This window comes from Echeneis naucrates, chromosome 22 (assembly GCF_900963305.1).
Source record: "Echeneis naucrates chromosome 22, fEcheNa1.1, whole genome shotgun sequence".
In the NCBI taxonomy this organism is placed as follows: Eukaryota; Metazoa; Chordata; class Actinopteri; order Carangiformes; family Echeneidae; genus Echeneis; species Echeneis naucrates.
The window spans coordinates 1146295-1167996 of NC_042532.1; the positions used below are offsets into that span (position 1 = coordinate 1146295).

The 21702-nt window shown below is 40.6% G+C and overlaps 1 protein-coding gene across 1 annotated transcript; it reads left to right on the forward strand.

The window, feature by feature from the left end:
• The first annotated feature begins 593 nt into the window (after positions 1–593).
• On the forward strand, positions 594–21622 carry ccdc85ca (coiled-coil domain containing 85C, a). The gene is made up of 5 exons (XM_029493790.1): positions 594–1499; positions 18692–18771; positions 19043–19129; positions 19388–19486; positions 20181–21622. Exons 1-5 carry the CDS (start codon positions 809–811, stop codon positions 20268–20270), a joined length of 1047 nt encoding a protein of 348 aa, XP_029349650.1. The 5' UTR covers positions 594–808; the 3' UTR covers positions 20271–21622.
• The last annotated feature ends 80 nt before the right edge of the window (positions 21623–21702 follow it).

A 21702-nucleotide genomic window follows, 5' to 3' on the forward strand; every position in this document is an offset into this window, starting at 1 on the left:
TGTGTGGATAATCACAATAATGATCCCCTGCTTCCCACCAGGTGGCGACCTTACCGTGATTATCACTGCTGTGGCCTGTATTGTCCGTATCATGGGGATAACAAAGCAAACCCCACACCTTCCTGATGAAGTGCACTGTTATAAGTGCATGTTACCTGTTTGAGTTGGTTGGTTAAAAAAAACAGATTCAAACCACATTTATATGACACAAAGAAATGCCTCAGAGTTGCTGAGGCATTATTGTCCGTAGGTCTGAGTGTGAGTGGATTTCTGTCTGATTGTCTCTGTGGGTTGGCCAGGGTGGCTCCTGCAACCTATTACAACTCTACCTCTTTCAACAAGAAGCTTCCCCAGACCCTGGCTCGGGGCAAACTGGCTTCTGTTATCTGTGGCCAGCACAGAATACTTATCTGACCTGTTGAAAGTAGTTGGGCTCCGACGACCCTGAATTCCATACCACAACAGACCCGCTTTGTTCCATTGTGCACTCCACAGGTCCGTGCAACCGCCTACAGAGGACACTGTGGTACTTGCTTAGAGGTGAGATCAGCTGACTCTCTCGCTCTCTCTTTCTCTCTCTCGTTCCAGGCTCCTGCTGCGCTCACTGTCTTACAGAGGCTTACGGGGTGTTCTTCTGCCCTTTATTTCGTGGATTACTGGGTGAAAAGCTGCCCAGTCCCATTTGGGGCCAGCTGGGCCATTGTCGGCTTAGGATCGGTCTCCGTAGCCCGGTGTCAATCATGCATATGGTTTTCATAATCGCCTAACTTGGCCGGTGTATTAGAGTCAAATTAGAAACAGCTGGAGCATGGAGGGCCAGGGCAGGGCAGATGTGGGACAGTTGTCCAACGAGGAGCTACTGATTCTGGGGAAAGAAGATCTGATCCGGAGGCTAAGGAGGCTGGATAGCCGCAACATGGACCTGATGCTGGAGCACGGAAACATGATTAAGGACGTGAACCGGAGACTGCAGGTCCACCTCCGCGAGATCCGGAATCTAAAACAGGTCAACCAAAAGCTGCAGGAGGACAACCAGGAACTCCGAGAGCTGTGCTGCTTCCTGGACGACGACCGGCAGAAGGGGAAGAAGGTGTCCCGCGAGTGGCAGCGGTTCAGCCGCTACACGGCCAGCGTCCTGTCGAAAGACGTAGGACTGTACCAACAAAAGCTGAATGAGCTGGAGGCCAGCCAGGAAGCCCTGAGGACGGAGAACACGGAATTGAAGGAGATCGTCCTCATGTTGGACGAGGAGAGGAATGGAGCCGGCTGCCGGAGCTCCATCGACAGCCAGTCCAGCAGCCTGAGCAACCTGAACGCGTCAGTAACGGTACGGGACATCGGGGATGGCAGTAGCACCTCCAGTGCTGGGAGCGTGGGGAGTCCCGACCACCATCCGTACAGTCACCCGCACAAGGCAGCCGAGGGGAAAATGGGATCCCTGGGGAGGTCTATAGACGATCTGTCTACAGACTACTTCCCAAGAGGCACCGGGCTCGGTGGTGAGTGATGATCGGGGTCTCTGTGGTGATGTCTGGGAAGTTTTGTCGTCTGGGCCTCTGGTAATGATGTATTCGGTCTGTGGACAGTTCTTTTTTGTCCCTACAATTTAGGCAAACATTTTCACTGCATCCACGAAACCAGACTATTGTTTTCTCATTTCTGATGCTTCCTCACATAACACTTCCCTCATCGGAAATGTGTTAACTTACGAGAACATATTTGTCTGTGTCCTCTCAGTATAAATGGAATAATGTTGGACAATGGCTTCCATATCTGCACCTGAGAGACACAGGCCTGTGTGCGACACATGCCTCTGTGCTGATGCTGAAGAAGAGAAACTCAGGATAAGCCTTGGAGTGAGGGGCAAAGGCAAAGATAGACGATGATGATAATGATGAAGTGAAAGAGGAAAGTTATGGTAGAGGAGGGTTGGTGCTGTTGTAAATGTGAGGGCATGTTCATCAATGAAATAAAGAATTTTGGTAAATGTGATTTAAGCTGTTTTAAATCAAGCTTTCATCAGCGTTAAATGTCAGTTTCTTTGATCAGAGAAATTTTATATTTTACATTTTTGAATATCTACAACATGCAGATAGGAATTATTTATGCATGCTTGAAAATATGAAGGTAATGTCAAATATATATTTTCCATTTAATTATATTCTCTTAGTTTCTCAGAAACTATCAGTGAAGTGGCTTATTATCCTGTGAAATGGGTGAACAAACCAGCTCTGATATCTGAATATAATGGCTAAATAAATAAATAAGCCTGAAGTAGCAAAATCTGCTTAACTGTAGGTCTAACGCATACATAGTATGATATAAAATCATCTGTTTGGTCATGTGCATAGGTTAGCACCTCTGCATCACAGGAAGAAGGTTTGGCTGGGATTGGCTCCATGGATGGATGTTTCAATTTCAATAATTGATCAATTAAAAAAACCCCAGTGTCCATGGACTGACCAACGTGCAGGTTGTAACAAGCACAAAGGAAACCAAAAGAAATAAAATGCACTTACGTTAAGTATTGATATTGCAGTAAATAGTTTTTTTTTTCCAGACACATACATATGTTCAGAATGCAAAAACTCAGTCCCTGAGGTCACTGGATGGAAACCCAGTCATATTCAATACTTTTTATCGCATGAACTTGGAAATGGTTTTGGAGTGACATCTCAATGGGCCAGGTTTAAATCACTATTTCATACTGTTCCAATGTCCGATACAGACACAGAAAACCCTGACAACACTTTAATGTGAATTCAGGTGTACTAAAATACTGTATATGTGAGCCCAAGGGGACAGGTAGCAACTGCCTCCTTACATTTGCACATTGGCCGTAATTGTTTATATTTGCTTATGATTTGTGCTTTGTTATGTGACATGACTGAATGTCCATGTGAATCTGGAGTAAAAGTAAAAGCAAACTTAATTTAGATCTGCCTGAGAGGAACGAGTGATAGCAGTCGTGGAAGTCCTGAAGAGACAAACATAATATTTATAGTTCTTTCTTAGTTCAAACATCAAGATGCTTTTACACACTTTTGTGTGTTCTTGAAATGTCTGACCTACACCAACCTGTATCTGTAACACCCCCATAGAAAGAAAATTAAATAAATTCTTAGCAACTATAGTCTACTTTCAACAGATGATCGATTCGGTCCCTGACGCCAAAGTACAGATTTCATGTTTTCATGTTAATGCTCAAATACCTCACATTTCCTATTTACCACATATCTTTAAGATGATGGAGCCCCAAGTGAGTGGTCTCACTCTGTTCCTCTGTATACACTAACGCATAGGCAACCAAAGAGCACACAGATCAGATGAACCCCTCACACCTATAAAGGTAATCTGCCCTGTCATTCTTTTTAGTTAGTCATGCATTTTTTGGGGGTTTGGGGGGTTGGGTGGGTAGCATGAAACATTCACACAAGTCAACATAGCACATAACACCCTGGAACAACCTGGAAACAGATTCAACATTTGTCCATTTCAATGTCTGCATCCATCCACTTCTATATGATATGGATGACAGTTGTAGTGTCCAGAGTTCATAGAGAGGAACTTTGACATCAGAGACTGGGGGCTCATATACCTTGCATGGTTAGGTTTTGGCAAGAAATAGCTCTGGCAAAATATATGTATGAAGGTAACTGGTATTGATATGAACATTTGATCTTATGCCTCAAATCACTTCAGTTAATATGAGAAAATTATGTCAAATGCTTCAATAAAAAAAAAAAAAAAAAAAAAACACACATCAAGACTCAATGATTGTAACATTTGAGTATGTTGAGTGTACACTTATTTATGGCCTGTGGACTTTGTATCCTTGTGCGTCCTTCCACCTTTACCCACTGGCTGACATTTACCTTTTGACTTCCTCCCTGCAGTCTTTCTTTATGACAATTTTCTGACTTCCTTTCTGTCCTTTAATTGCACTAAGAACAAATTTGAACTTTATGGTATATTGTGATTTTGTCGATAAACTTTCCAAACCATGGATTTATACAGTCTCTAATCAGCCCACAATTAATTTATATACACTGACCAGTCATAGCATTATAACCACCTGCCTAATATTGCTTTTCTTCCATTTGCTGCTGAAAAGCTCTGCTTGATGAGGGCTGGACTTCACAAGCTCTGAAGATGAGCTGTGGTATCTGAACCAAGACATTCGCAAGAAATAATTTTAGTTTAGATTTGGAGCCAAATCTACACCTTGAACTGGTTACTGTTCCTCAACTACTTCCTGAACCATTGTTGCAGTGTGACAGGGCGCATTATCATGCTGAAAGAGACCACTGATATTAGGGAATGTTACAACTGATGAGATCTTTGATAATCACTTCATATGTGCACTTGTTTTCCAGTTCAGCTAAATGAAAATTGAATGACTTTTCACTTCTTCCTGTTTTGTAAAGACACCAATTTCTTTTAAACTTTAACATATCTCAGTATGTGTATGTGTATCTGTGTGTGTGTGTGAGAGAGTGAGAGGGGAGAGGGGAGTTACAGCGTGCGATTAAGATAGAGAACATGTTATGATAATGAGGCTGCATGGGAAAGTCTTAGAGTGTGTGTGTCTGTATGTGTATGTGTGCAGCTATGAAAAGGTTTGAACACACTATGGGATATTAATGCTGTTACACAGACTCCACTGTCCGCTGATCAAGGGGCAAGGCAAACGTCCGAGTCAGTGGAATGTCTATGTGTGGATGCTAGTGTTTAACTTGGTTGAATCTTAGGGTGAAAATTTTCTTAGCTTAGGTCTACCTCTGTCTCTGTCACACACAGGCACAAACACCCGCACACATCCACAAACAGGATGGATGGACAGTCATGTTTGTGTTTAGCCAGAAAACCAGCCTGATTGATATATTTAAGTTGCAGACTTAAGCAGCTGTGAATTCAAAATCGAAGGGTAGGAAGATCATTGTTGGCTCAGCATTTGCTGCTTTGTCACATATCCTGTGTGGGGGAAATTGTGGCTTGTTCTTCCACATGATGTTTTCCAACAAACATGCCACAGCAAAAGTGGTTAAGGTCTGGAAAAACGAAACTAAAACTATGAGGATTAGCAAAATGAGTTGTGTCACGTCTTTGTTCTGGCAGTCCTGTTTGAAACTTTACTGTGGGACAGCACCTTTGCCAAGCATGTGTGTCAAATTATTGTTAACATAACTTTGTCTCATCTCATTATCTACACCTCTTCTCTGTCAGAGTCACAAGGGGTGTTGTGTGTAGCCAATCCCAGCTTACATTTCCCACCTTGGACAGGACCAATTAGAAAGCTGCAGAACCCAGAGAAATATAGATACATACAACTCTTCACACTCATGCTGAAAGACATGTTTACTAGGGGGTCCACTCTTGAAGGCTAATGCAGATATAGATTACTAGTAATTGTTATTAGTTCACTTTGGCCTTTTCTTTAGCAACTGTATCTGGGGGGTGAGAAAAAAAAAAAAAAAAAAACATGTCGCATAGTGGTTAGCGCTGTTGCCCCACAAGTACAGGGGGTCGTTGGTTCGGTTTCTGGGCCTGGAGTCTGGGAAGTTTGCATGCTCTTCCCGTGCTTATGTGGGGTTCCTCCAGGTACTTCAGTTTCCTCCCACTGTCCAAAGACATGCATATCTAGGTAAACTGGTGACTCTAAATTTCCCCCTAGGTCTGAGTGTGAGTAGGTATCTGTTTGTTTGCCCTGTGATGGGCTGGCGACCTGTCCAGGGTATACCCTGGCCTCACCCAATCTGGGATCTGCTCCAGCCCCCCCCATGACTTGAAATAAATAAGCGGTAGAAGATTAAAATGACTGAACAAAAGTAATGGGATTTGATTTGGCACTGCACGATATTCATATATCATCTGACTTGAGACTTCTGTGAGAGTGATTAGTCATTTTATCTTTCAATTAAATGACAATGATGAGAATCAGGAACAGAAATGCAGAAACATTTGATGTCCATTAGCTTGAGCTCAAACATCTGCTACTGATGTAGCTTCATTTTCATGTAGAACTATTTAAAAGCAGCAGATCAACACTCATTCAGTGCTGCTCTGCTGAAAAGGAGTTCACGCCTGCTGTAAAGATGAGCCCTGGCCTTGTACCAAAGGAGAAAAGCCAACTGGTCAGGAATTCCCACATTGCAGGAATTATAATGGCCTGAAAACAATGTAAGAAGTTGGCGTGTTGAGGAAACAATAATGGTGTGCTGTTCTGTCCAGTATCTAGGGAAGAGCCTAAGTCACCTACCAGGATCAGTGAGGAAGCTTCATTAGGTTGCATGGGCAATAAGCATAGTAGCCTCTTTGACTTTAAATGTGGAACAAATAAAATGTATGTGCTTTTTTGAGTATCTGTTTTTCCTTTGTATAGTCTATGGTTTTCACATACAAAGCCCAGTCTGGTGGTTCTTCAGGCTCCTAACTTATGCATATTAATTTCATCCAGAATAAATGATCTCAGATTTTGAATTTGAGTAACTTTCCACCAACAGAGAAAGACAGTCTGGACAATGCAGCCCAACTCTCAGAGCCTGGTGTTATATGACCATCCATCCAGCTAGCCATCATATCAGGTCTGGAGTTCAAACTCAGAACCCAATCCTGTTGTTTCAAAATATCAGCTCCCTTTTTGAATGATGTCCACAATGACCCCTTTTCCAACTCTGGGTATGGAGATAGTCTCAGGTATATTTAGTAAATGCTGACATGCATGTCTATTTTCATTTACCACCTTGTGCCAGCTCACATCACAAAGAATTGACGAATCCCACCAAAATGGGCTGAGCTCTTCTCTCAACCTATCACTGTATCCACTATCTGCATTTCTTTAACTTGGCTCCTCTGTTTGGACTCCCACATCTCCAGGGATCAACACACAAATCACTTATTTGTTAGTTTAGCACTGCCCTCCCTGCCTCACAAATGTAATCTTACTTGATAAAGAACAACAAACTAGCCTCCTGGAGATGGTCACAGACACGCACTGAAAAAATAAAACATTTCACTGTAAGATGTACTGTGCATTAATCTCATAAAAAGTTGACACACCCTGAAGAAGAAAGAAGAAATTCTCCACAATTACATTCAGAGTAAACATAGGAAAAATGTCATACAAAAAAAAATAATAATAAAAAATGGACTAGACTCAGTGGCTAACTACCTAAAAACAAACTTTCGCCCTGCAGTGATAGCTAACATGTCTTCAGGTGGGAACCTCCTTTCACCAGTGTTTCGTCTAGGTAGTCCCACAAAACCTCCAGGAGGCTAGACAGTGATCACTGGCGTCCCAGAGTCACCCCCCTAATGCCAGCCATCACTACTCCTCACGTCAAGACAAATATCTCAAACTACACGACCATCAACTCCTCTGACCTCTCACCAACTGCACCAGTGGGGATACAGACCCTGGTTGAGGTAGGGGGGAGAAATAGAAGAGGTGGAGATAAAAGTAGGGATGGGATACAGACCCTGATTCAAGTAGTGGGCATGAAAGTATAGAGGGTGCAGGAGGTGGAGGACAAGCTACAATAGCAGATTCAGCAAACAAACTCCCCTGAACAGTCCAATAATCAGAGAGAGAGCACAAGTCAAATCAAACCAATACAGGCCAACTCACCTGGAGTAACCGCATGGTCTCAAAGAAATTCAAACAGGCCACACCCTCCACTTAAATACACTTCCTCTTCCTGGATTTCTTCCTCTGCTTCTCCCACAAGCCTTTCTATCTTGAGAGCTCCCCCAGCTGGGCCCCCCAACTACTATTACTTCTTCTAATCCAAATCCATTGACTGGATCTTACTGCCTCATCCAACTTTTTCTTCACTATTTTCCTCACGCTCTGTCCCCTAACTCCCACTGGACAAATCCTAAACTTCCATCCTCGCTGCTCAGCATCCTTACTTAGATCTTCATACCTGAGCTTTTTCCTTTCATATGTTTCTACAACTGAATCCTCCCACGGTACAGTCAGTTCTATGAAATATACTCTCTTTCTACTCCTAGACCACACAACTATATCAGGCCTTAACTTTGTACAGGCTATTTCTTGGGGAACAACAAACTTTCCTCCTAAATCCACTTGCATCTCCCAGTCACTAGCATCCTCTAAGATGTCTTGCCTCCTTGTTATCTTGTTAACTTTCCCTCCTTCTTGAACAAACTGAATTGCAACTCTCTTTGTCTTAGATCCTCCTAAATGTGCCTGCCTATATCTTCAATGCTTGCAGCTAAGCTTTTTAAAACTTGGTTATGTCGCCATCTATACCGTCCTTGTGACAGACTAACCTTACAACCTGACAAGATGTGCTTTAGAGTTGCAGTACCTGAATACAATGAACACAGCGGGTCTCCATTTACCCAGAGTTTTAGGTTCTGGGGAGTTGGCAATACAGCATATGTTACCCCTATCAAAACAGTCTGTCTAACAACTGACATCTGGACATCCCAAACCACCACATCCTTCTTGTCAGTTACGTGTCACTTTTTTGAAAATTATAAAATGGTGTCCTGTCTTCTGGATTGTTTTAAGTTCAACGACAGACACACTGCATTGCAGAAGAGCTGCTCAAAGTGGCAAAAGAGAGGGATGTGGAAAACAAAGTGGTTTGCTGGGTTAATGACAATGCAGCAAATATTACAAAGTCAATTAAAATCCCAAAATGGATCCACCGCCCATGTTTTGCACACACAATTAACCTGTGTGTAAGAGATGCTTTGAATGTGATGAAGCCAGCTGTGGACAAAGTCAAGGCGATAGTGTAATTTTTCCACAGGAGCACAACAGCCACACACAAGCTCAAATCTACCAACAACAGATGGGCATGCCTGAGCTGAAGCTTAAACAAGAATGTATCACAAGGTGGAACTCCACCTTTCTTTTGCTAAAACGGATTCTGGAGTCCAAGGATGCAGTCATCTCCACCCTGGCAGTTATCAATGCACCGGTCGACCCTCTGAGCCAAGAGGAATGGGAATAAATTAATTAAAGCAACAAAACAACCTGAAGAGCCTCTTGGGAGCCAAAAGAGCTCTTTTTAGTGAGCTGAGCCAAAACAGCCGGTTCTCTAAAAAGAGCCAGAATTCCCATCACTACCCCCTACATTCAGGAGAGAGATCATACGGAACTGACTCAGGTCTGAAGACTCCTTCTCCTTTGACAGAGCAGCTGTAAACATTCACAATCACAGAGAATGTTAAAATTGTTCTCAGACAAATGCTATAATGTCCTCTGAGTAAATGTGCTACATTATATTTATAAAAGAAAAAAGGAGAAGCATGTGGTCATAGTGGGATCAGTATCCATTTGCTTTTAAAGTAATAACATTTTAGAATGGCGTGTTAAAACTTCCTTTATCGTAGTATATAGTATCGTAGTATAATACGGTATGTATTACTTCATTTCCAACTGTATGTCATGAACAGGTCAGCTTGAGTGATGAAATGTAATGTAACAATTTGTTCATGTTTCAACTCCAGTGTTCAATATTCACCTCCTACCTAATATGTCTCACTCTCTGAGATCTGCCATGGCAACTATATAGCCACTGTTGTTCATGTTGCCTGTCAGTGGTCATAATGTTATGGCCAATACATGTAAATCAAAAGCTAAGCTCCTTCATGTTTTAAGATTTGAGACTGTCATGCCACAAATCTGTTACATTTTCTGTTGGCATCACTTTCAAATCCCTCCAGACTCATTTACACATGTTAAACCAACCAGTTGCTATTTAATCTTATGCAATTTCTTAATCCCCCAAGCTTACTCATGTGTCTTATCTATAAGCCTCAGTCTGCACTTAAAGAAGCTGCTGAATAGATACAGTAGAACAACAGGCTTTAGATATCACATTCTTTGCTTGCTTCATTTTCAGGCCAAGAGATCGTGGCTACTTGCATTTGTTATAAATGGTCGTGTGTACATCACATCAAACAAGGGTGCATAGTGGATGTGTGTGTTTGTGTTTATGCGCCTTCTGTGCCCTGGCCATCTGTCTCATAGTATTGTGTGGCTGACAATGGGCTTTAAAGACTCACTCTGCACAACTGACCCAAACAACTCTCTCTGGCTCACAATCATCCAATCATTTCATTATCAATCATTCATTATGTTTATGTGCAGGCTGCTGGTCCCAGCCTGATGAAATGCATTAACAATCACGTCATAGGTCACCTCTTTTGTGAACTCAGCCTCAATGGAGGTCTGTAAATGTTCTTTCAGCTGTAGTCTGGCCTTTTAAATATTTTTTTAGTTCATGTAACAGCTATTGCTGATTGTTAATACATCATATTAGCAATAGAATGCAGCTACTTTGAGAAAATGGGAGGATTTAAGATGTCACATTTATCATTCATTCATAAAGATTTTGGACCAAATGTCAGCTTTAAAAGCATATACATACTTCATTTTAATCTCTTTCTATTGTATCTCCATTCATTTTGTCTGCCAGCTCTGATGAAAATCTACTCTCCAGAAATTGCTGAGATTGGGGAATATACTAACAATCCTGTTAGGTTGAATGAAAAGAAACATAAAAGGTCAGCTGGGATGATCTGGTTATCTGGATTGAGGGTATGTGGACCAAATTCAACCTATTTCTTTGTTTCTGCGTTTTTCCTTCTCTGCAGAGTACTGTGTCATTCAGCATTCAATATCAGTTTAGGGTAGCTCTGCTGCAATACGAAGCTTTGGATAGCAGTGAGTCTCTTTTCAAGTTTGAAGCTCTGTTCTCTCTGGGTAATATGCTTTGAGGATTGTTGATCCTGTTGTGTTTGTTTCTGAGAGCCTACTGTAACATAATCCATCCATGGTCAAATTTATCTATTTTGTTCAGTGTTATTCAAATCCAGACACCTTTAGCTTTTTTTTTTCTTTTTTGATTCATTTTCCATTATCAGACAAATAAGAAACAATTATTCATCCTGTGTATGCTTACATAGCCTGTGTTACTATGTATAAAACTATACTTCTGGCCATAACCAATATAATAATAATGGGAGTGAGTCGATGCTTACTGTGCTGCAATTCGGGAACTTTTTTGACACTGCCAGCGGCAAGACAACCCAAAAGAACCGCATTACTGCATACAAGAAACACTATCGCCCTCCGGTGGCACCCAGGGATAATAACCAGAATAGACATATGCAACTAATACATCACAGCCTGCATCATTAATTATCTAACATAATAGAAATGGTTATTCTGTGTGACTCAGGCAAAAACACCTTCATGGTCAAAGGAAATTGTCTCAGTCAAATTGTTATCAGATCTGCTCTGACCCATGCTGTCATGAACCTCGTCATTCCATATCAACCCCTGCAAGGATTTTGTTGAAACAGATATTTCAGTGTCCCCCACAAAGACAACTTCTGAGGCTTTTTAATATCCACATGCACAGCAAAGTAAACGTCTGGTACAGCTGAACAAGCAACCAGTTCCACCAGCATCGTTTCAGGGTGGCTCCAGACCAGAAATATTACTTGGCATTCTATCACAACCAGATGGCAAGATTAAGTTGTCTAAGTCAAACTGGATCATCCATCACACCTTCTCTGTAATATTGCAAAGCTGTATTGGAATTATAATTGATAATTGTAATTTCTTTCTCTTCTCTTCTGACAAAGGTAATGAAAAAGTGTGACAGAGAAAGTGATGCAATGATGCTCTAAAATGCTCTGAAAAGAAAAAACAAAAAACGTTTTGGCCGTTTTTGCCGTTATTCCAATAGAAAAAGTGAGAGAACACCAAGAATCAAGAGGAACAAGGGACAACATGTAGCAAAAGATCCAGCCCACACCCAACACACAGCTGACGAGATCGAGTGAGTTAGTGAATGAGTTGAGTGATAATTCAAACCGGTGTTGGGCATAGCACATAGCTTTTTTTGTAACATGAGTCACACCTTTGTCCTGAAGTCTGCAGACAGACCTCTCCAAACATTGAAAACCAGGGGGCAACTGAGATGCATTGATTTTATTTTCAGGCAGCTGGCATGGCATCAATCTTTACATACAGTCATTCTAAAAGCTGCTTTTAGAAGGTATGTGTTTTTGCTGATCTTGAAAATAATACACTTTCTCTTAGTCAATTAAGTGCAAATAAATAATAAAAGCATGGTTCAATAACCAAGAAGAGATTTTACTGAATTCTTCCCTGTGTTGTCAACAGAAGAACAGACAGATGCTGTCTGCTGACTGACTGTAATTCAAGTATGTCCTTTATTTTGGCGGCATTGTCTCCTCTCTTGTGTTCATGTTTGTGTGTGTGTGTGTGTGTGTGTGTGTGTGTGTGTGTGTTAGAGAGAGATAGGGAGATTTGCCATATCAGCACTGTCTGGATTTACCCAAAGGAAGAGAAAATGACCTATTACAGGGTTGATTTTTGGTACAATTGAGCCCAATTAATAACAATACAAATGTACTTTCCTGAAGTTACCAGCTTTTAAGATGTAGCGGAAGGACACCTCTCGAAAACACATAAAATAAGGATGTTGGGCCCCAGACAGAAGTTACACTGTCAAAAATAATTTATTTCAAATATTATTTTGACATAACTTTATATATGTTGTAGAGGTAAGAAAGAGACCAAGCTTTTACCTCCCTACAGAACTTGGGCCACACAGAAACCAAAAATCAGTTCGGGGTAAACATTTCTTTTAAGTCAACAATGAATATTTACAACTTAATTTTCTGAGAATAAGTCAAATTCCAACAAAATATATCAAACAATTTAACTCCAGGTCAAATTTACAACCAATTTAAGAGCATGCAACAAAAGTTGATTTTCAAACAAAAATCCTAAACAACAGTCCAATAAGATAATCAATATTTGAAGTTCAGTTCATAAGGGAGTATTTGAGAGTGTGTATGTGGATGTGTAGTTGAGTGTAGGATCCAGTTCAGTTCAGTTCAGTTCAGTTCATAAGTGTATGTGTGTGTAGATGAATGTCTGGAAGTAATGGAAGTCAGAGAGGAAAGTTTTGAGATGGGTTATTTAAGGGAGGTAGAAAGGGAGCGAGAATGTGAATTCCGCAGCCAGAGGGAGAAGCCGGGAGAGTAAGGGGGGGAAGAAGGGACTTATCTGAGGGAGAACAACAGTCAACCTGATCCGAGAGTGGGTTTTTGCAGGTTCCAGACAGGTCTGAGACTGTCTGTTCTGTGGAGCCCAATCCTTTTCTCCTTTACAAGGTTCTTTGCTGTGCCACTTCCAGTTCACTCTGATTATTTAGTGTTTTTTTCCTTAGTTCTGGTTTCCTTTTTCCTTCCTTCCATTGTCTCACTTCTCACACTTCCTTTTTGCTTCAGCATCCTTTGTTCTCCTTTGTTTGAACTTCCTCCTCATTTTCCAGCTCAGGTGTCTCTGATTTGTAAACTCCCCTCCTCCTCCTTGTGTGTGATATCACTTCCTATTACCTCAACATCCTGTGTGTTGCCTTGCTACAAAGATAACAGTAAGGCCTTAAGAAATCTTGACTACTTCATAAATGCAATTGTAACCAAATTAAGGCCTCTCAGCATAGTGACCTGCTTTTTGCGTATGTTCTTAAACTGGACTGATCAGTCAGATCTATTCCTTTATTCCTTATTTTATTTCAGTCCTCTCCAACTGAGAGCTGGCCATAGTCTGTATATAAAATGACTTAGAGTCTGAGAAGTGAAACTTGCATTCTATCTAATGACCATCAGGGGAAACTGAGCTGGATGTAAAAAGAAGTTAGATTTTAATGAAGTCTGTGAAAATGGCTGTACTTCTCACTTGATCTATTACCTAATTAAATGTTTTCTTAATGGGGTTATGGTTTCAGTCTCTAGTTTCAAGTCTTCTTCAATACAATATGATTTAAATGTTTTACACTTTGAACATATAAAATGAACCATCCTTCAGTACTTGGCTTCAACAATTTATGACATACAGCACAGGGTGATTATGTGCCAATGTGTCCTTATCTCTGTGCATGTAAGTGTGTGTTTTCAGTCTAGCTGAATTAATTTCTCTCCTGAGGAATATACTTTGAAGCGATGTTAGTGCGTTAGCGACCTGTGTTGAGCCTAAAGCCATATTTTTTACGTGTCACGACGGTGGCTCTCTTTTAAACTGTCTACTGTATATCACCGGGGTAACTTATGCTGCGAACATAACCTGCTCCGGACCAGTTTTTGTTCCGACTTTACGCTTAAAATCGGCTATAAATAGCGCTACCCCTTCACCGATCATTCTCCTTGAACACGACCTCACCGTTTCTGGAAGATGGAGTGGACTTAGGTGCTCTTCGGAGGGAGGGTGTTTTTCCAGACCGGAGTGATCTGTTGGCGTTTTCTGACGATATTTTCTATGAACGATACAGATTCTTAGTTGAGGGAATGTTACATATGTAATCTTGTTGACCATATGTAAATAATGCGACCAAACGAAGCCATTGACTTACAGTAACGCAGCCCCTAGTAGCAGTTTTTCACCCAATTTAAAAAAAAAAAAAAAAAACCACCATTCACAGGATATGTTTTATTTATTCGTTTGAGTCTGCCTTTCCTGGGAAAAGGAAGTCAGTACAAAATGTCATTCGTGCTTAAAACATTTTAAAGTACCATTTACTGCAGTGCCTTACTCTCATCGTCCAGTTACTCAAACTTTAATTTCTTGATTTCCAACTTTTCTGAATATAAAGCTCTAGATACCATTTATCACTTTCCCTGTTCCAGCATGTATTAACAGGAGATAAGTGAGACAGACTCTTCATTTATGTTGGTGTACTGTGTTCATCATTCACTTATGTGTTCTTGGTAAGGATTGTTTTAAAAAAGTTGACATAGGACTGAAATGATAAAACCCTTACCCCTTGTCCCCCCCCCCCTTCTGTGGGTCTAGAGGTGGAGGCCACAGGCTGAAAGGAGGGTTGCACAATTTCCTCTCCCTGTGAGATTAATGAACAAGAAAGTTGTTTCTAATTTAAAAGGATGAATTAAAATGTATTATTTAGATTATTAAAATATCAATCCCATCTGAATACACTAAAAGTGCCATCATTGATCTCCACCTGGGGAATAGTTTGAGAAATTAAAGTGGATTAAACAGCAAAAACAAAGATAAGAGTACATGGAAATTTTGACAGTTACCTCTGTGTGGGAGTCAGCAAGGATTTGTGCTGGCAGCTTGAGCAACACTACAGTTTATCCCTCAACTGTAACTTAGATTAAGACTTTTCTCATCTGAAAAACAATACATATGCAGCTAGTAGTTTACCACCAAAACACATATACATACCCTGGACAAAGAATTGGTGCTGGGAGCTTCCAGCACCAGGTTCTGACTGAATATCACCTTGTATCCCCTCCATGATCAGCCACCCTTCATTGTTTGCAAGAGCCAGCTTCTCTGAGGCTGTGTAATTTGTTGGAGGGGCCCCCTCCAGTCTTTCTCCTTGTTTGTTTCAGATAATATTAAACACATGCTACAGTGTATCATCCACGTTACACTAAAGGAGTGATTTGCTTCCTTTTTGCACTGCTGGCACTAAAACAAATAGAACACCAATTAGAAAGTGTCAGGCTGGGACTCCAATGCAGATGTCGCTAGGTTCTAAAAGCGCAAGAAAAAAAAAAAAAAAAAAAACACTAAATCACTCCCGAAGAAAGAAAGAAAGGAAAAAAAAACAAAACAAAACACAAACCTCTACACTAGAGGAACCAAAAGGGGAAAAACAACAAACACGAGGAAAAACCTGACTAAGATAAGAGAAACTCACTCACGCTACGAAGCGGAGGAGCAAAAACGCTACTAGAACTCAAAATCACTTAACGACGAAACAAAAGCTATGAACATAAATCTATCCAAAGGGATCTACAAACAAAAAGTCACTCGAGCAGAGGATACACAAAAGGCTATGGAAAAAAGGGCTAACTCCGGTATAGAAATTACAAACCAAAATTCACTCAATTCGAGGACTGTGGCATGAACGTAGCACTGGTGTGGGTCATGAATTGACAACACACTGGCACAAGACAAGGGGAAATCAGACTATCTGAGCTGTGGGGGAAATGGTGAACAGGTGGAAACAATGGCAATCAGGGAGACTCACAGGCTACATGAGGAAGGGCAAGTGTTCTGAAACGAGAGGAGAGTTAGGAATTTCAAAATAAAACAGGAAATGACAAGACAAAATAAAACCAAGACGAGACAACCTCACCCAGTGTGACAGAAAATAGCTTAGACTTTATCACAAATAAGACAAATCAAATAAATCTCACTTTGATTTGGCCCTAATCTAAGTGATTTCTATTTATCTTTCATTGTGAGACAATGTCAGGGAGGGAATTAAAGTTATATAATGATATATAATACATATTATATCGGCTATACTAACACTGCAAACACTGTTGTTGTTTACAGCAACAATATTGCTTTTAGCTGTCATTATTGGTTTGAACTCTTCATAGTTCTCCATTATCATAATCTGCTCCTCTTGGCTGAAATATGCGGCAATTAATCGGACAATTTTTCTGGTGAGATGACGTCAAATGATGCCTAAATGCCCCTTTTTATGTGAACATGTACAGAGCGTAATGAGGTAAACCTGGGTCGACAAATCAAGTTGATAACCACCGTCGTGACACTCGTTATGTCTGGTTGGAGCTTTCAGCTTTGTTGAGCTTCCTTCGTAGTATACCCCTCTGAGGATGACAGTAGTCCAACAGTCATCAACAGGCATCTTTTACTTTCACACTTGTCCTGTATTTATCTTTATTCAAATGTATTCATTGTCTCAAGATAGCGCAGGTTAATTTCTTTATGGGCGAACCTGTCATGGTTTTGGTTTCTGTGTCGGGGTTTGAGTTTTTGCCTGTAGTTGCTTCTCTCTGTCCCTCTGCTTGTCTCTCATTCTCTCAGCCTGTCTCTCCGCCCGTGTCCCTCGGCCTGTTGTCTTCCTGTGCTTCTGCTTGTTCACTCAGTCTCAGTTTTGTAGTTTTGGTTTCATTAAGTAAAAGTATTAATTTTCACTTCAACCTGGTTTCTGGCTCCTGCATTTGGGTCCTCATTCCACCTCACACAACACCACCCTGTGACAGAACCAAGGCTGAGCCATCTTTCATTTTTAGTTTTCAAACACGAATAAGACAAACAGTTTTTATGGAAGATCTATTATTTCCAAATAGAATCTTAAAGGGTTTTTTCGACTGAAACAAAAGCAATAACACAAAGTGCAACAAGAAGGCAAAAAGAATAGAAATATGGATAACAAGGACAGTGTCATGGTTCGGCTCTTGTGCTATCGTTGATCCTGATCCTTTCTCTTCTCCCTCTGCTGCAGGTTGAGTGTAGGTAGGTGGAGCAATTCCTTCGGCAGCAGGGATCACGAGGTGCACCTGCACGCTTCCCAGTGCCAGACTATTCCCTTTGCTACCTACGTGAACCCTGCTCTTGAGTTCATCGCCTACGTCTTGTGTCTCCAGTTATTTTCTGAGAAATAGAATTGAGTTTTTTTTGTTTTTTGTTTTTTTTCATCAGTGAGTTCTCTCCTGGACACCTTTAGTTAATTTTGTGAGTATTCCCTTCATGGTGATTTTGTGTTTCTTTGTTACTTGCCCCTTGTGGTGATTTTCAGTTGTATTTTGCATATTCTGTATTTTTCCCGCAAGGTGAATTTTTGTTACAATAAATCAGATGTAATTACTCTGCATCTGGGTTCTGACTCTCCCTACATGGACCTTGACAGACAGAAATAGGGAGGAATAAAAATTAATACGTCAATATTTCACTGCAATACACTTCAATATACATATGAATATTTCGAGGGAGTAAATACCATACAAAAGCACATTTGCACACACAAAGTTACAAAAGCAAAGGGCCAATAGAAACACAATACCACATAAAAGCTAAGCTCTATGAAAAATTTGTACCAATATTATTATAGTAATATGAGTATTATGTTTCACTGACAGTAATAGTTTTCAAATTCATTTGCATTCATGGGTTGGATGTGTGTACAGCTGTGAGGGGTAAACTAGCTGCAGGCAAAATAGTTACACAAAGGTTGTTTTGAACAGAAATCACAAGGTAGCAAAGAGGCTTATGCCCCTAGCACACCTTCCCTTTCTGCTTTCCTTCACAACCTGTGTCCACTCAGTAAGAGAAAACCCTCATTCAGACTTAGAGCAGAAAAAGTTAGTGTGTATATGTTCACGCGTGTGTTGTATTCAAAGCCTGCCTGAGCCTATTTCTGCCTGAGGTTTCCTCTTAGAGGAAGTTTTACCTTGCCACTGTCACCAAGGGCTTCCTCTTGAAGGGATATGTTGGGTCTCTTTAAGAACTCCATAAAGAGTTTGGTCTGGACCTGCTCTATGTGTAAAGTGCCTTGATGTAACTTTGTTATGATATGACGCAAGGGTACTCCTGTTTTCTCCCAAGACCCTCAAAAGACATGCATGTTTGGGTTAATTGGTGACTCTAAATTGTCCGTAGGTCTGAGTGTGAGTGTGAGTGGTTGTTGTCTCTATCTGTCTCTGTGTGTTGGTCCTGCGATAGACTGGTGACCTATCCAGGGTGTACCCCAACCTTGCCCAGAGTGAGCTGGGAACCTGGAAATGGAAAAGCGGTGGAAGATGGATAGATGGATAAAAGCCTTTAGTTATATTGACATTTCTCTCCTCAAGACGTCGACCTTTTCTTTTGTTTTTCCTGGTGTAGATGCATCAGCTGCATACATCAGACAGCTGAAGAACAAGGTGAGGATGCTGGAGGACGAAAACAAGGAGCTGCTGTCACAGGTAATTAAATGCTGTCATTATTTCACACACAACAATCCTCATCAGCGGGCTTGACTCTGGCTGCAGTCCACTAATACTGTATCAAGGTACTTGAACATTTTTAATGAATGAAATAAAACAAAGGTTCTCACAGTGTAACGCGGTGTCCCTATGATAAAAATGTGAGGTAAAGTCTTTCTTAGTACTGCATCTTTCCCTTGGTTTATTTTTTTGTGAATCCAGGATGTAAAATCTCCTATTCTCTTTCTCTCTTTCTCTCTTTCTCTCGTAGTCTAATGGAGGGGACATGAAAACATTGCGAAAGGGATTTTCTCTTTATCATGCAGAAACCCTTCTCCTGCAGGACAACATACACAATGTATGTATACTAAAACAGTGACATTATGATATAGATCATAAAACTTCCGTTCATCTGGAACAGTAACTTTAGCTGTCAGCTTAAATTAGTAGAGAAGTATAAAATAACATAGAACACATACTTTACAACACTAAAGTTGGTTGTGCTGTAGATTCCCTTAGAGAAAGCAAGTCTGCAGGTATAAAAGTCACCTGCTGCCCTCCAGTGGCAAGGTGAAGCATTTCTTAATTATTTGTATGTGTTTGTGTTTGTTTGTAGGTGCTGGAGGTCAATGAAAAGCTGGCCATTCAGAGCTCACAGGATTATGATGAAGGCCTCAGTGAGAAGGAGAAGGCCATTGTCAGAGAAATGTGCAATGTACGTGTGACATTTCAGGATGAACTTCTCTCCTTCCTTCAACTTATAGCTCTGAAGGCTAAGGAAAGGAAATGGTTTCATTCTTATTGTCTGATCCTCTGCTCAGTATATGGAGACACATCAGTCAATATTATGATGGTTACACATTACAGCATCACTGTTGTAAAACATTTTTCAGTGCAAAAGAAATATTTTCCAGTGCAACTAAAATGTGACCAAGCTGAAGATTCTAGACTCAGTGCTACATGTGATTTATCTGTGTTGAGATTGGAGGAATTAAGGTCTTCATTTGTTTGCAGAGGTTGACAATTTTAAAAAAGCATGAGCTTTTTTTTTTTTTTTTTTGGAATCTTTCTGTGTGGAGTTTCCATGTTCTCCAAATGCCTGCATGGGTTTCCTTGGGGTACTCCAGTTTCCTCTCAAGTCCAAAGACATGCATCTTTGAGCTAATTGGTGACTAAATTGCCCGTTGATCTGAGTGTAAGTGGTTCTTTGTCTTTATCCATCGTTGGCTCTGCAATGGACTGGTGATCTCTCCAGGGTGTGCACTGCCCTTATCCAATGTGGGATTGGCTCCAGCAGCCCAGTAAACAGACAAATAATAGAAGATGAATTGAATGATTGATTGAGTCTTACTGTGTGAAGTCATACAACAAAAATATCTGTCTGACGCAGAATTATTTCTTCTTCTCAGGTGGTTTGGAGAAAGCTGGGTGATGCTGCAGGCTCAAAGCCATCAATCAGACAGCAGCTCCCTGGAAGCCAGTACAAAGGGCCCTCTTAGTTTACAAACACCAAATGAAACCACCAGTAAAACAACTTCCAGTTTGGGCTGCAAGCTTTTAAAGTCCAGTGTGTTTTTTCTGTTGGCTGATCAGCTGTAATCTCCTGTGTCGTAATCTAACCAATGACTGTACATCTTGCTGGGACATTGCCATCTGGAATATATAAAAAAATAAAACTTTGGCTATGGGTCTCAGACATAGACTACAAAGACTGGGTTTGGGTTAACCACAAAGCAGAAAGTCGAAACATGACAAATGTGGGCAATGACTGGCACCTGAATATGATCAGCTGAAACACCTGTCAATCAAGTAAACCCATTCAGAAACTATGACTTAGAGCATTAAAAGCCCCTTAACAGTTCAGTAATTCTCATTTAGACGTATGAACCAAGCCACTAAAAATAATGAGAAATGTCTCTTTTAAGAGGAATGCTGGAGGTTTCCCAATTGACTTGACTGAGTTCACAGTTTAAAGTGGCCGTTGTGGAAACTGCCACCTGAGGCAGTGCCAATGCTGGCCAGTCTGCTGAAGTCTGCTGGTCATATAACAGCACATGGTCCTGAAAGTGTGGCACTCCATCCAGTGACTGAATTTCCTTTCAGCAAAGGAAAACATGTCATTACACATTTCATTATATTTTCTCTGCTTTGATGTTTACTGTCATTTTACATTGACATTTCTTGGATTTGAATTATTGATGGTGTTGTTCACAGTGTGAATGCAAAAGAATGAAAAAGTCCATAAGGGGATAAAATTAATTTTGTTTAAGTTAATTTTGTTTGTTTAAGTTTGAAAATTGGGTCTCAAACTTGATGGTGCTACACGGATCTTATCTAATGAACATAAAATAAACAAAGCTCATAAATTTTTTTGTGTTTAACATGGTAATTCACACCAATTTGACATATGCTGTATGTTTGGAAGTAAAAAAAAATGGGTGGGACTAAAGCAAGGAAAGTAGTTCTCCTATGTGGGTGGTGAATATGCTTAGTCAAGAAATATATAGAGAATGGAGACATATTGAGAAGCTATCATAACTGGGTCATTCACAAGGTGTAACTTAGAGAAAGCTAGCCACTAGCACACCCTGTTTCTGTCATTTACCTTCACCACTAACTGCCTCTGCACAATATGACGATTTTCTGTTTCTACACAACTGAAATAATCAGTGATCATGGTGTGATTAAGACAGCTTGCACTATAGTTCTACAAACCTAATTTCTGCCATTTTAATTTACTACGATGAATAAAAAGTAGAAAAGAAAAAAAAAGAACAACCAACAAACCAGGGAAGCTGCTGTAGCTCTTTGACCCCACTAAAATGTATTTTAGCAATATGTGATAATTACATGAGAAAATGAACAAGGTACTTTGGATGAATTTGAAATAAAATTGAAATATTGTAAACTTGTAGTGTTGTCAGTGTGAAC